The 14,645-nt window shown below is 36.6% G+C and overlaps 2 protein-coding genes across 5 annotated transcripts in view; both read right to left on the bottom strand.

Annotated features, from left to right (window-relative positions):
* Window positions 1-14,645, bottom strand: part of LOC126631834 (putative ripening-related protein 5) — a 41,192-nt gene that overhangs the window by 17,137 nt on the left and 9,410 nt on the right. For 3 of the 4 annotated variants that reach the window (XM_050302013.1, XM_050301993.1, XM_050302003.1), the window contains exons 4-5: window positions 11,956-12,074; window positions 6,081-6,125 (exon numbers count right to left, since the gene is read on the bottom strand). In XM_050302013.1, the coding sequence (XP_050157970.1) occupies window positions 6,081-6,125; window positions 11,956-12,074 (164 nt within the window). Of the gene's footprint in view, window positions 1-4,333; window positions 4,455-6,080; window positions 6,126-11,955; window positions 12,075-14,645 lie in introns of those variants that run through there. The other variant, XM_050302021.1, reaches the window with a different exon arrangement.
* LOC126631659 (tRNA-specific adenosine deaminase TAD1-like) overlaps window positions 5,799-14,645 on the bottom strand; it is a 92,397-nt gene continuing 83,550 nt past the window's right edge. Inside the window, exon 11 of the transcript XR_007626431.1 lies at window positions 5,799-6,691. The gene's annotated coding sequence lies outside the window, so the exon portion shown is untranslated. The remainder of the gene's footprint in view (window positions 6,692-14,645) is intronic.

Raw genomic sequence — 14,645 nt, 5'->3', positions numbered from 1 at the left:
AATTTATATTTTACATTCATCTCTTTTTAAACTTATTGTAATAAGAAGGTAAGTATGCCTTGACATGAAAAAAAGAAAAACCAAACAGACAGCTGCTTGAAGGTATGAGACAAGACCTAGATAACAAATTAAAACAAAACAGACGTAGAGTGGTATGTATATGATTATGTAATATTACTTTATGATTTACAGTAGACTAAGTATAAGAAAAAGAAGTTTAAATATATTGACTTCTTAAATAATATAGTACTGGTAACATATTATAGAGCGCAATCCACAACGACAATACTCGTAAAGCAACAAGCAAGATGGAAACTAATGTAACTAAGCGTTGGACCAAGTGATATCTAGGCCACCCCTTTGGTTTTGAGGCACACCCAAGAATGTTGTTAGGACAAGGAGGCTGGTAATCATGATCTACATCACATCCCTCAGTCGAGTCACATTCATCCACCACCATCGCCACCACGCTACGTCCGTTACCATTAATTCTGATGTGTTCATGGCACCTACCTCCATTGCTAGGCCATCCAGTCGATAATGCCACAACTGGAGTGTTGCCATTGTGGTATTGGTTGTCACATTTTGATGGACCGCCACCATCTCCTCCTTTTTTTTTCTTTCTCAGAACTGTTAAGAATGAGGTAGGGGTGGTCCATCAGAATGTGACAACCAATACCACAATGACAATATCCCAGTTGTGGCATTATCCACTGGATGGTTTAACAATGGAGGAAGGTGCCTCAACAACATTACTATAAGTGCTAATGGAGGAGTGTGGTTGCTACGGTCGTTGATGAATGCGACTCTACAGAGGGAAGTGATGCAGACCATGATTAATTGATTATCAACCGCATTGCCCTAACAACATTGTTGATGCATCAAAGGCTGTCTGGGAGGCCTTGGGTGTGCCTCAAAACAATTGGGGTGACCAAGATATTACATAGTCCGATGCTTAGTTACATATACACTAACGTGATCCTTCTGGCTAGCTTGTTGATTTTATGATCCCTTTATGTGAAATGTGATATAATATATTAGAGCTATTGAAGTTTAATAAAGTTGTCGTGACTCATGATTTCATTTAAAATCCAAGTGATGAGAGTGCATTTATCTAAAAGTTTTTTGGGGCAATTTCATTATATTATTCCTCTATGTCTATGACATGTTACTGGCCAGAGAAGCCCTTGAAGAGTATACATTTTTCAATTCCTGTTTTTGATTCACTTCACTGCTAAATCTGTGTTTTATGTTTTATGTGAAAGAAGAGCTTATTTGTGCGATTATAAGTCTTTATGGATGCATGCAAGTTCCTTAATCTCGATAGTCCTAAATGAGTAAACTTCATATACATAAACCTGTAGGAAGATTATTAGCGTACGTAACTGAATTTTTTGGCCAATAAAGTAACCTTACTAATATATCATTGAAGTTCATTATAAGATCTTGGTTTACTTTGAACATGTAGGTTAACACTTCAAGCAGCGCATCTCTATATGGTAAGAAAACATTTAAAACAGAGAAGTCCATGTTTAATATTGTTTTCTAACTTCACATAAACAAAATAAGAAGATAGAAGATTCAGTACATGTGCTCACATAAACCAAAGTCAATGCTCTATATTGACTTCTATATATATATATATATATATATAATTAGAGAATACATTCCATAAACAAACATAAACATAAACAAGAAGCAACAAGCAACATGATAGATTAAACCCAATGTAACCAAGCGTCAGACCATGTAATATCTAGGCCGCCCCAGCTGTCCTCCGGTACGCCCAAGGCTTTCCGAACAGCCTTTGAGGCATCAACAATGTTGTTAGGACAAGGAGGTTGATAGTCATGGTCAGCATCACATCCCTCAGTAGAGTCACACTCATCCACCACCATGGCCACCACACTGCGCCCGTTGCCATTAATTCTGATGTGGTTATGGCACCTATCTCCGTTGCTGTACCATCCAGTCAACAATGCCTCAACTGGTGTGTTGTCATTGTGGTATTGATTATCACATTCTGATGGACCGCTGCCATCTCCACCTTTCTCGAAACTGTTAAGAGTGAGGTAGACCTTGGTGCTCCCACCTAGGCCTAGCAAATGGGTCGTGTTTGTCGTGTTCGTGTCATTTTCGTGTAACACCTATTATCTTAACGGGTCGTGTCGTGTCACGCCCGTTATGACCCGTTAAGAAAAATATATTTTTTTTTTAAATTTGCACATACGACATATTGCCACATAAATATTACTTCAAAACATTAAAACATTTGTCATTTAAGTACTATAACTACACTCGAAAATAAGAGCCTAATAAAAAAATAATACATATACTACTAATCTATTACAAATATTAAATGTGCAAGGATATGCAAAATGAAAAGTTTTTGTTTTCAAGGTTGTAAGTCTTTCTCAAAAGATTAAATCTCAGCCGATCCAAATGGTCATCAATTTTTTAAATTTAATTTAATATATATAATTATATTATATAATTACTATAGTTTTTAGGGGTATAAAATTATTAAATTAATATATATAATTATTATAGTTGATTCATACTTTTATGAAGTATATAACATAAAAATTTGTGATATCCACATCCACTAGTGTAAATATTTTAAATTGAAGATCGAATTCATTCTATGTATTCATATATGGTCAAGGACTGTAGCTGTAAAAAATCATCAAAATCGGAGTTAAAATAACCGTTAAATCATGATTTTTCATTTATAACCGTCGAAAAGTTTTGTCCCGTTACTTGATCTCTGAATGTTTGTTTTTTGTGCTTTTTTGCTGATGTGATCTCGAAGCATATACAAACAAGTTTGACGGTTGGGATCATTGAAATTAGTTTCGGAGAATTCGTATCCCATCAAAACAATAGATTGACTAACACTTAGAGTTTATTTATACTTTCATTAAGTATAACATAAGATTTTGTGGTATCCACTTGTGTAAATATTTTAAATTAAATATCGAATTCATTCATTGTATTCATATAGGGTCAAGGACTGTAGCTGTAAAAAAATCATCAAAATCGGAGTTAAAATAACCGTTAAATCGTGATTTTTCGTGTATAACCGTTGAAAAGATTTGTCCCGTTACTTGATTTCTGAAAGTTTGTTTTTTGTGATTTTTTGCTGATGTGATCTTGAAGCATATACAAATAAGTTTGACGGTTGGGATCGTTGAAATTTGTTTCGGAGAATTCATATCCCATCAAGTTCAATGGTGTATGTATATTAAGTAGATTTAAATCTATTTATTTTGTATGTATAATTGACCAGTACACAGAGTAGTACATTACGTGTCATTATAAAAATAGTGGGATATATCATATGTGCGATAAAAAGTTAATAACTTAAAAAAATATATTCTCACCACTGCACTTCTATTAATTTTCATTTTTCCCTCTCTTTTTTGTTTCCTTTTCAACTTTTCATATAATTTTCACTTTTCCCTTCACCCTATCCATCCATCTTTCCCTAATTCCCTCTCTTTTTTGTTTCTTTTTCAACTTTTCTTATCATTTTCATTTTCCCTCCCTTTTTCTTCAAAAAGGGCAGCACTGCAGCAAGGAATGAAATGGATCAATTATGGAATCAAAATTCAAATCAATGGATGCATAAATATTAATTAATAAGTATTATAGTTTTTATAATTCAAAATTTAATCTATATATATACATTTATAATTATTATAGATAGTTAATATTTTGGGGTATGATTATTATAGTTAATTTAATATATATATATATATATATATATTTATTTATTTATTATAGTTTTTAGGGGTATAAAATTGTTAAATTAATATATATAATTATTAAAATATTTTTTTAGGGTTATAAAATTAATATTCTGCTTATCGTGTATCGTGTTATCCACGTGTATACCCGAATCAACCCGTTATCTTAACAGGTGCTTATCGGGTTACCCGATAACGACCCGATTCGTTATTGTGTCGATCCGAACACCTGTTAATTTCGTGTCGTGTCTTGTCGGGTTATCAGGTTGTGTCAGGAATTGCCAGGCCTGCTCCCACCAGACAACGGCGGTGAACATGTGTAGGTTGGGTACATTTTGCCAGCCTTACAACAATCAGAGTCATTTTCCTTGTTGCATTGTCCTGGAGGGGCCTTCCTTCCTCTAATTTTGCCGCTTGGACGACATTGTTGAGCCTCAGTGACTAAGCAAATTGCTGAAAGGAGAATCAACTTTATATTACATTCCATCTGCGTTAAGCCAACGGCCTGAATCATTTTTTCAGTAAGGGTAAGTCCTACTGTCCTACTACTCAACTATGCCATGATATATTCGAAACATAAAATTTATGCTAAGGATCAAAATCATAAACTTCCAGCGGAATTTTGTGGTTTATATGCGAAGAGTTGATCCTTATATTGGCCTTAAAAGTCACTGCCTTGGACATTCCAACAGCGATTTGTTTAAACTTCAAACAGGAAGCAGCCAATTTTAGTATACATAAAATACGCCAATTTTAAGATTAAGCCTAGAACCGCAACTTAGTCATACTCTGTATAATTTTAACTTGCGAATCAAATATTTGTACTCACAGACTGCAGGCCGTGACAGCAATATCGGTGAGTTTTAACATAGCACGATCTTTCGAACAATGTTGTTTCCCAACTCTTGTTTTCCTCATACTTTTTCAGACGTTTTCAAACGTTTTCAGACTTCATCATAAAAGATTTGAGAGGCGACTATGCAACTTAAAGGGTGTGTGGCTTCATCCTTTCCTCATATTTTTTTTTATAGGGTGAATTATCAATTTAGTCCTTAAATTATCACCTAATGAAAATTAGCTTCCTAAACTATTTTTTTTAAAGAAAAATCAGTCAATTAAATTATAAAAAATAAACTACCAATTACATCCCTAATATTAGATTCGAAGTTACAATATTCAATTTTTCGTTAATTTAAGTCACGTTACTTGCATGTGATACACATTGGAGGATGGATTGATAATTATATCATAAAGAAATAGTGCATGGAATTAACTTTGAAAGGTAAACTAGACGTTAGATTCGCAACCTATACGAAATATTAAGGACTTATAGGAGAAAAAGACAGTATTACACTCTGAAATGTGTGAAGTGATTTTAGTTGACGAAAAATTGAATAAAATAGTTTAAATATAATAGTTAGAATGAAATTAGCAATTTTTAATGAATTTAGGAACATATTTTACCGAAAAATAATTCAGGAACCTAATTTTCACTGAGACGATAGTTCATAAACTAAATCAGTACTTCAACCTTTTTTATATGTTCTTAAACGTTCTCAAACTACGTCCGAAAAAGATTACTTAAATCCGAAATTTGCTCTCCATAGTCCATCTTTCCAATAATTATCATACCGGAAAGCCCAAACCCAAAGTTCAAGCCCAAATTTGCTCTCTATAGTTTATCTTTCCAATCACTTGATAAGCAACAACGTGTAATAAAGTACGAGAAACTTTTGGTGTGAGCAATGTGATACAATAAGATAGAAAGAGATTTCTATTCAAAAACTCCAACAAAGAGGACAGTGGACCCTTTTGAGAAAAATACTGAGCTTGTCATATTATCTCTGCCTCCCTTTACTACTTGGGCTCTTATGTGGGGTATACTTGAGAAAGCATTTGTGGGTGGGGTGTGTATATGTGTATATACATACTAGCCTGCACGCGCTCACGCAAAGGCTCTTTTATAATTACGGCGTTTGACGAGCGACTTATACAATTTAAATGTATTTATCTACGTGGATTTCAAAAGTGAATTAAACATTAAAAGAATGAATGTAACCTTATCATACATTTGATGGAAGCAAAATATCTTTGTACACAACATTTGTTGTGAAGACTCCCATAAATTAACAAACACATAAAACACACAGGAAAACAACATAACAAACTAATTATGAACAAACCACCGAAATTAGGACTTCAATTTAAACACGATTAAAAAGCCAATTGCTGTTTAGCTCACCAAACCCATTGAATGAAAACAAATTCAATCAGAAAACAAAATATATTAATGCCACACATGTACAAAATGTTGGTGGGGATGAGCAATACCTTATCATGGCCATGTATAACTTAATCAAAGCAACGTGAGAATTCCTGCAAAATTAAAAGGAAAGCATGTAAAGAAAAAAGAAATCAAAATTTTTTAGTACTTCATCTCAAAAGCCAGAAATTCATCTATTGCCACAATGGCAGCACCAATTTCCATTGATATAATTAAACAGTATACATAAACAAAGAAATCATCTTTACATCTTGCAGATCAACTTTCATAAAATACATCAATTGTTCATCTAACAAATAAAAAATAAAGTTGAAATCTTTTCCAAGCAGATGCTACACATACGAAATTCTTTGAGACGCACAATATTGCTCAATACATCATGGAGTATTAATCAGTCAGATAACCACAATCAAGGCAACAACAACAAAAACAAAAGCAAAAATTCCATGCTTAAAGTAGAAAAAGTTCACTTCTGTTGTAACGAATCGACATTAGAATCAAGCAACCAATTTATAAAATACGAATTTAAAATGTAACTATTTAATGTGTCTGTAATGAACCTGTGAAATCAAATAGTTAAACCCTAAACCCTAAAAAGCTACTAATATGAGTAACAACAACAACAACAACAAAGCCTTTTCCCACTAAGTGGGGTCGGCTATATGAATCCTAGAACGCCATTGCGCTTGGTTTTGTGTCATGTCCTCCGTTAGATCCAAGTACTCTAAGTCTTTTCTTAGGGTCTCTTCCAAAATTTTCCTAGGTCTTCCTCTACCCCTTCGGCCCTGAACCTCTACCCCTAGGCCTTCTTTGCACATGTCCAAACCACCGTAACGGATTTTCTCTCATCTTTCCTTCAATTTGGGCTACTCCTACTTTACCTCGGATATCCTCATTCCCAATCTTATCATTTCTCGTGTGCCCACACATCCTACGAAGCATCCTCATCTCCGCTACACCCATTTTGTGTACGTGTTGATGCTTCACCGCCCAACATTCTGTGCCATACAACATCGCTGGCCTTATTGCCGTCCTATAAAATTTTCCCTTGAGCTTCGGTGGCCTACGACGGTCACACAACACGCCGGATGCACTCTTACACTTCATCCATCCAGCTTGTATTCTATGGTTGAGATCTCCATCTAATTCTTCGTTCTCTTGCAAGATAGATCCTAGGTAGCGAAAACGATCACTTTTTGTGATTTCGCTAGATTGCTCCGGTCATTAGTGTGGATAAATATATAAATAGATAGAGATAGAAAAGCAAACACAAGATGTACGTGGTTCACCCAGATTGGCTACGTCCACGGAATAGAGGAGTTCTCATTAATTGTGAATGGTTTACACAAGTACATAGGTTCAAACTCTCCTTTAGTGAGTACAAGTGAATGATTTAGTACAAATGACATTAGGAAATATTGTGGGAGAATGATCTCGTAGTCACGAAACTTCTAAGTACCAAAGTGTGGTATCGTCTTGACTTGTCTTATCTGTCTCATAGGTAGATGTGGCATCTCCTCTGTAAGTACTATTCCTCCATCAAGGGGTGGTATCTTTAACTGGTGGAGATGCACAAGGTAATGTATCAATTTCACTTGAAGCTTACTTGTAGTTTCAGGCTTGGTCAAGCGCGATACAAACCATGTAGTAGGAGTCCCCCAAGTCGCCGAGCTAGGGGATCTGCTGAAAGAGGTGACAGACAAGGTAAGCAATCAGTCCCAGATCAGAACTTTGATTTCGAGTTCCGGCTGATTGTTCACATTCTCCCTATCTTGCAGGCAGCATGAAGGATAAAAAGAAGAAAAATGAGAAGAGATGATATGGGATACTTTTGCTTTTGAAGAAGTAACTTTCCACAGGCTTATTCTTGAACTGGGCTGGAGAGTTTTCTGGTTTCCTCCAGAGTATAAGGTCGACTGAAGAATTTGAGGGTCAAAACAAGTCCATCAAATCTAGAGTACGTTCAACCCTACTGATATGGGATACTTTTGCTTTTGACAGAGTAGTAGATGTATCGACACGTGTGCTGTTACGCTTGTCTCCACATGCTTCCTTGTATCCTTCTCACTTGCCTTATCTGTTCCTCAGGCAGATGCGGTATCTTCCCTAGAAGCATAAGATGTTTAAGATAAGTACTCGAGAGCAATGCCAGGTAAGTAATCAGGTAAGGGGTTCCAGGCAGTCAGTTCCTGACTGGAAGCTTGATTCCAAGTGCTGACTGATTGCTCTCTTTTTCCTTGTCTTGCAGGTAAGAACAAGGCCAAAGGAAAATACAGGGAAAAAACATGATATGGGATACTCTTGCTTTTAACCCTGATGATATGAGATATTCTTGCTCTAGTATAGCTTGTTTGCAGATGTATTATCGGGGGGAAAGAAAGCTGAATATTTCGAAAGGCTTCGTTGGGAGTGCCCTCTCAGATATGAGGATGGGTTGAGCATTTTTGCAGGTCTGCCTGTTCGTTGAGGATGGAAGTCAACATATATAGGAGTCTCCCTAACAACTAGTAGTAATGATATTCCTTTACCCTGCTTGGTCATAGCACGGTAGTGGGAGCTGCCAGCTTCACATGTTTTAACTTTGTCAGAGCACTTTGAAAAAGTGGTCTGTGGTATCTGGAAAGCTGATGTTGCGTGTGAAGATTACAGACAAGCTTTATCCAAGGAGATCCGGCTTTTGAAGTTGGGAAAGTGGTGCCACTTCGGTTTTCGAACAAGCAATCCTGTCGAGGATCTGGCTCTCGAGATTCGGAGAACAATGTCTCTTCGATTTTTGAGAAGGCAATCCTGCTGGGGGTCTGGTTCTCGAGATTCGGAGAGCGGTGTCTCTTCGATTTTTGAGAAAGTAATCACGTTGGGAGTCTGGCTCTCGAGGTTCGGAGGGCGGTGCCTCTTCGATTTTGGAGCAAGCAATCATGTTGGGAGTTTTCTCGAATGTGAGTAAAGGTTGGGCATGTTTGCTAGTCTATCTTGCCACGAAGCACAGAGATTGACACACAGGGACTTTCCAATTATTCAGCAGTGGTACTGTTCCTTTACCCTTATGGGTAATAATATGGTAGCTAGACTTTCAAAATTTATGTGTCTAAACTTTGTTAGTGTTGTTTCTTTGCTATTCTTTTATCCTTCTTGGTCAGAGCGATGTAGTGGGAGCTGCAAGCTTCACGTGTCTCAACTTTGTCATTGGCGGCTGAAGTGATGAGTCTCAAACAGGAAATTAGAGGGCTCAAGCATGAGAATAAACAGTTGCACTGGCTCGCACATGACTATGCTACAAACATGAATAGGAAGCTTGACCAGATGAAAGAATCTGATGGTCAGGTTTTACTTGATCATTAGAGATTTGTGGGTTTGTTCCAAAGGCATTTATTGCCTTCGTCTTCTGGGGCTGTACCGCGTAATGAAGCTCCAAATTATCAACCTCTGATGCCTCATCCTTCTAGGGTTCTGTCCAGTACTGAGGCTCCGAATGATCCCCCTCCGGTGCCTTTTATTTCTGGGGCTCTACCGACTGCTGAGACTTCTCCTAAGCAACCTTTGTGAAGGCTCCCTCTTATTTGTTTATTTTGACTCATGTATATGTACATATTTGTAACTTATCGGGGATATCAATAAATAAGTTTTCCTTCATTTCAACGTATTGTGTTAAATACACCAAAACCTTCTTCGCTAAGTTCTTTGAATTTTCTTTTGTTGAAGCTTGTATGTTGGAACTTTGTGAGTGGAGCATGTAGGTTGAGGTAGTGTTCCCTTAATTTCCCGAGTGAGGAAAACTTCTCGGTTGGAGACTTGGAAAATCCAAGTCACTGAGTGGGATCGACTATATGAATCTTAGAACGCCATTGTGCTCGGTCTTGTGTCATGTCCTTCGTTAGATCCAAATACTCTAAGTCTTTTCTTAGAGCTCCCCAAAACCAATGGCCACCATGAAAACCTCCACAGTTGCATGTCTCCCTGCCCACGTGTCCATTTAAATCTCCTCCTATGAATAACTTCTCCGTCTGAGCAATTCCTTGCACCAAGTCTCCAAGGTCTTCCCAAAATTTCTCCTTCGAACTCGTATCCAACCCTACTTGAGGTGCGTACGCACTAATCACATTGATAAGTTCTTGTCCTATTACAATCTTGATTGCCATGATTCTATCTTCTACCCTCTTGACATCTACAACATCTTGTGTCAAGGTCCACGATGATGTCAACACCGTTTCTCGTTCTATTTGTGCCCGAATACCAAAGTTTAAACCCTGATTTTTCTAGATCCTTTGCCTTACGACCAACCCACTTAGTTTCTTGTAGGCACATAATATTTATCCTTCTCACCATAACTTCCACTACTTCCATAGTTTTTCCCGTTAAGGTTCCTATATTCCACGTTCCTAAACGCATTTTGCTCTCTTGAACTCTACCCTTCTGTCCTAGCTTCTTCACCCTCCCCCGTCTAATAGGATCAAAGTACTTCTTTTGTGTGTCCCGTGTAAAGTTGATAGGAGGATATGCTCCCAAACAACTTTGAGTGGAGTCGTTCGAAAAGAAGTTTCTATGGCCCCCTTGCTCATTTAACACTGCATCCGGGTGCCGATGGAGATACAGCGACCCTTACTCACTTATCACTGTGCTCGGGCCACACAACGCGCCACTTACGGGTGACGCCCTAGTTTTAGCGCGATTTCGTTCTGGATTCATTTTCATAAGGATTCGACGTGATCATGGAGTGCCGGCTGTCGACTACCTGACGCCCTCCCCCTCTTCCTTTATCCGGGCTTGGGACCGGCAATGTAAACTTGAGGGTTGCATAAATGAAGTTATTACTAAATAAGGAATAGAGAATCCATGATATTGACTCTAATGTAGGCTTTAACTAACCAAGGGCTGAAGAAGTCTCTCTAGCTTCGAGTAGTGACTTGTGCAAAATCACAAACTGTGATCACAACAGGTGAATTGAGATCACCTTCAAAAGTTCGCAATGGAATAACGTAAATGACAAATAAACTGATTCAATATATTCTTAAAAAAAAGACCCTAAAAACATCCTTAATTGAACCCACAAAATACAATTAATCTAGTAGTTTAATCCACGAAAAAAATTTCTTCAAATCAGAACGGGAGGCAAGCTTTCTGGTATTAAATTTCTTTCAATCAGAATGGAATTCAGCTTGGATTTTATCAAGAATTCCACGAAAGATATATACATTTGGTGATAATCGTACACGAGATTCATACAATATTTTCATATCTTGCATAAAAATTAGAAATTACAAAAAATAGAAAGAAAAAAAGTAGCTTCTGCCGCTGCTCTTGAAAGGCCAAAAAAATTAGATCCTATATACTAATTATATGCAGATTATTTGCTTGTAGCTAAAGAACAGAACCAACACAAACACGCAAATAAAAAAATTCATGAAATTTGTTTCTACTAATCTATAATTCCGATTTGAATTCGAATTCACAGGAAACAAATACATAAATCCTTGAAAAAAATTAGCCATATGTAAAAAGAAATAAAGTGTAAAGTAGATGATTTCAAGCATGGCCCTGCAAGCAGCCACAATAATCGACACCACGCAAAAAAACAAACTAAAATACCAAAAGCAGCATTTAACATAAAAGCCAAATTCTGGCAACACAATTTTCTCTATTAAACTCACATTTTCCTGAATCTAGTTCAAACTATCATCATTTAGCTTCAATACTACTGCATTTTGTCAAGGACAATGGTCCCTGCTTGGGCAGATCCAGAAAATAGTTTGGTTGACTCATTTTCAAAACAAACAAATTTAAATAGGCATTTCAGGAAAGACATAAGGTAACATGATTGGTTCTTTGTACTTTATAAAATCTTCATGCATATGTTGTTTGCTTCTTTCTACAATTTTGATAATAATCTACATTACTCGGGTGAAACTCAAAACATTCAATTATCACCTCACAATATCCTTGACAAAGAGCATATATTTGGCAAACTGCTGAACATTTAATTGCTGGTCAATTAGAAGAGGTATGAGCAGCGGGAGCACATGCTCTGCAACAAATTCTACCCCATGCTGAAAATCATGAAGCAAAGACAATGAATTATATCTTGTAGCTTCGTAATAAATTTATAATACATATATTAGGGTAAAATGCTACGGAAGACAGATAAAGCAACCCTTGGAGAACAGTCTGCTAATGCTGAGGATATATCAAGGAAGAGATCGTTGGTGGTCCAAGCTGACCAATAGCGATCTCTTGCACTGGCCTTCGGACATAGTTTCCAGCAAAGCGGACAATCCAACAAACCTTAACGGCGGCCGGAGAGCCACAGAACCAAGAGTAAAAAAGAGAGTGCGGGAAGCAGCCAAAATACAGAGAAGATGGCAAGAGAGAGGAGAAATGGAAAGCATACGAACAAAAAGCAACATGGGTACTGGCTAATCTCCCAAACCCCACTTCTGCTAAAGCGGACAATCCAACAAACCTTAACGGCGGCCGGAGAGCCACAGAACCAAGAGTAAAAAAGAGAGTGCGGGAAGCAGCCAAAATACAGAGAAGATGGCAAGAGAGAGGAGAAATGGAAAGCATACGAACAAAAAGCAACATGGGTACTGGCTAATCTCCCAAACCCCACTTCTGCTAAAGCTACATGCCATTGATTATGATTAAAAACTAAATTAATCAGATCAATAATCGCTGATAAATAATGGGTTATGTTTCTTTTCATGAATTCAGGCTCAAAATACGAACTGTAAATCCAAATTTTTGAAATTTAATTGCTTTATCTCCTTACCCGATAAAACCTCCTCCCTTGGACCTCAGAAACAGCAGAAAATACTGAAGCAGAAAACCCCTTTCAAAAACCCTAACCCTAAATTGCCTACAACTCCGAAACTGAAAGATTTGATGTTTTGTGGTGGTGGAGTTTGGGGCTGTGAGTTGAAGCAGTAGAGGAGAGAGCGACAGAAGCAGAGGTTTGTGAGAGAAAAGTCGAAACGGAAAGAGGCTGGGCATTATTTAAAAATAAATTTACAAAAGTACCCAAACTGAGCCTAGGAGTAATCCAATTACTTTTGTCGAAGCGGATGACACCAAACTGAACCTAGGAGTATTTTGGTCCAATTACTTTTGTCGAAGCGGGTGACATAGCCTCCAGCTTTATATATAAAAGATAGAGTAAACTGATAATTTGCTTCCTGAATTATTACTCAATTTTCGATTTTCTCTTAAACTTTTTAATTGAAAAATTAAGCACTTAATCTAATTTTTTTTGCCAATTTGCCCCCTACCATTAGTTTTTCATAGATTTCTTCCAAATTAACGTTAACTCTTATCATGACCAAACCACGTAACTCTCATTTGTGGATAAAAGCGTCACTTCACTAAACCTTCAGACACAAAAGCTATAGAATCACACATATTTGCATAGGTTTATATTTTAGAAATCTAAGGTTTTCGATTATTTTAAAGAATGAAACGACCAAACTACTCAGATATGTTGTGCACATACTTCCATTTAATAGAATTTTGGATGGAATGAATGAAAAATTAACAGCATGGGGCAAATCAGCCAAAAAAATTAGTTTAAGTCCTTAATTTTCCAATTAAAAAATTCAGGAGGGAAATCGAAAGTTGGGTGATAGTTCAGGGGGCAAATCAACAATTTACTCATAAAAGATAACCACGTTCTCTTGTTTATGTTAGCAGATGACAAAATGGCATCATGAAGAAAGTGTAAGGGTTTTGAGACTTTTGGTGTCCCACATCGAAAAACACTAAAGGCTCATTGCGCTTTATATAGATTTAGTACTTTAGTCTAGTAATTAGAACATGGACCATTTGGAAATGGATTGAAGGCTTGGACCTTATGGTTGTGTGGATTAGGCTTGTAAAATATAGCCTAAATGCAATTAATATTAATTAATCAAGACAAGGGCCTTGGGGCACTTGGGGCCTTGGAATTTAAAATTAATCTAATTCATTAATTTTAATTTTCAGATTAAGTTTTTAATTAATTTATTAATTAAAAACATTTTAATTAAAAGACACAGCTCTTAGAAAGAGTTGTGTACTTTCAAATACACTAAACAGGTATTTGAAAGGGTGTGAAACAACCTATATATTTGCAATCACAGTATCCAAGTTAGATCATCCTTTCTTCCTCTTTTTCTTCCGTACGAAATTTCCAGAGAGTAAGCACACAAAGCAAATTCGCTAGAATTCTAGAACTCAGTGCGGGTTGTAGAATTAGGTAGTTGAATCCTGGTCAAGCAGACATTGTAGAACCACAAGCAGAAGAGTGGGACGGAAATACTGTTCGAATGACATAGCTTTTACGTTAGCCTCCACCTTCTGTAATCAAGTTAGTACCATTGATATTCTTATATTAATTTCTGTATTTATTGTGTAATTTCATTCTGCACAACAAGTATTTTTGGTTAATAAAATATTAGAATTTCAAGTTCTGTTTATTTCAGAATTGTTCTCCAATAGAAAGCTAATACTTGGTATATCTTTGCCAACTCTTGCTTTTGCTATCTCTGGTTTGGTAACTGTTTTAATTATAAAATTTTAATAAAATAAATAAACAAAGATTAAAGTAACTGAATGTGCTAGTCTTGTAAGTTTTCAAATTTTGGTTC

The sequence above is a fragment of the Malus sylvestris genome, chromosome 1 (assembly GCF_916048215.2).
Source record: "Malus sylvestris chromosome 1, drMalSylv7.2, whole genome shotgun sequence".
Lineage (NCBI taxonomy): Eukaryota > Viridiplantae > Streptophyta > Magnoliopsida > Rosales > Rosaceae > Malus > Malus sylvestris.
This window is presented reverse-complemented; position numbering and strand designations above follow the sequence as displayed.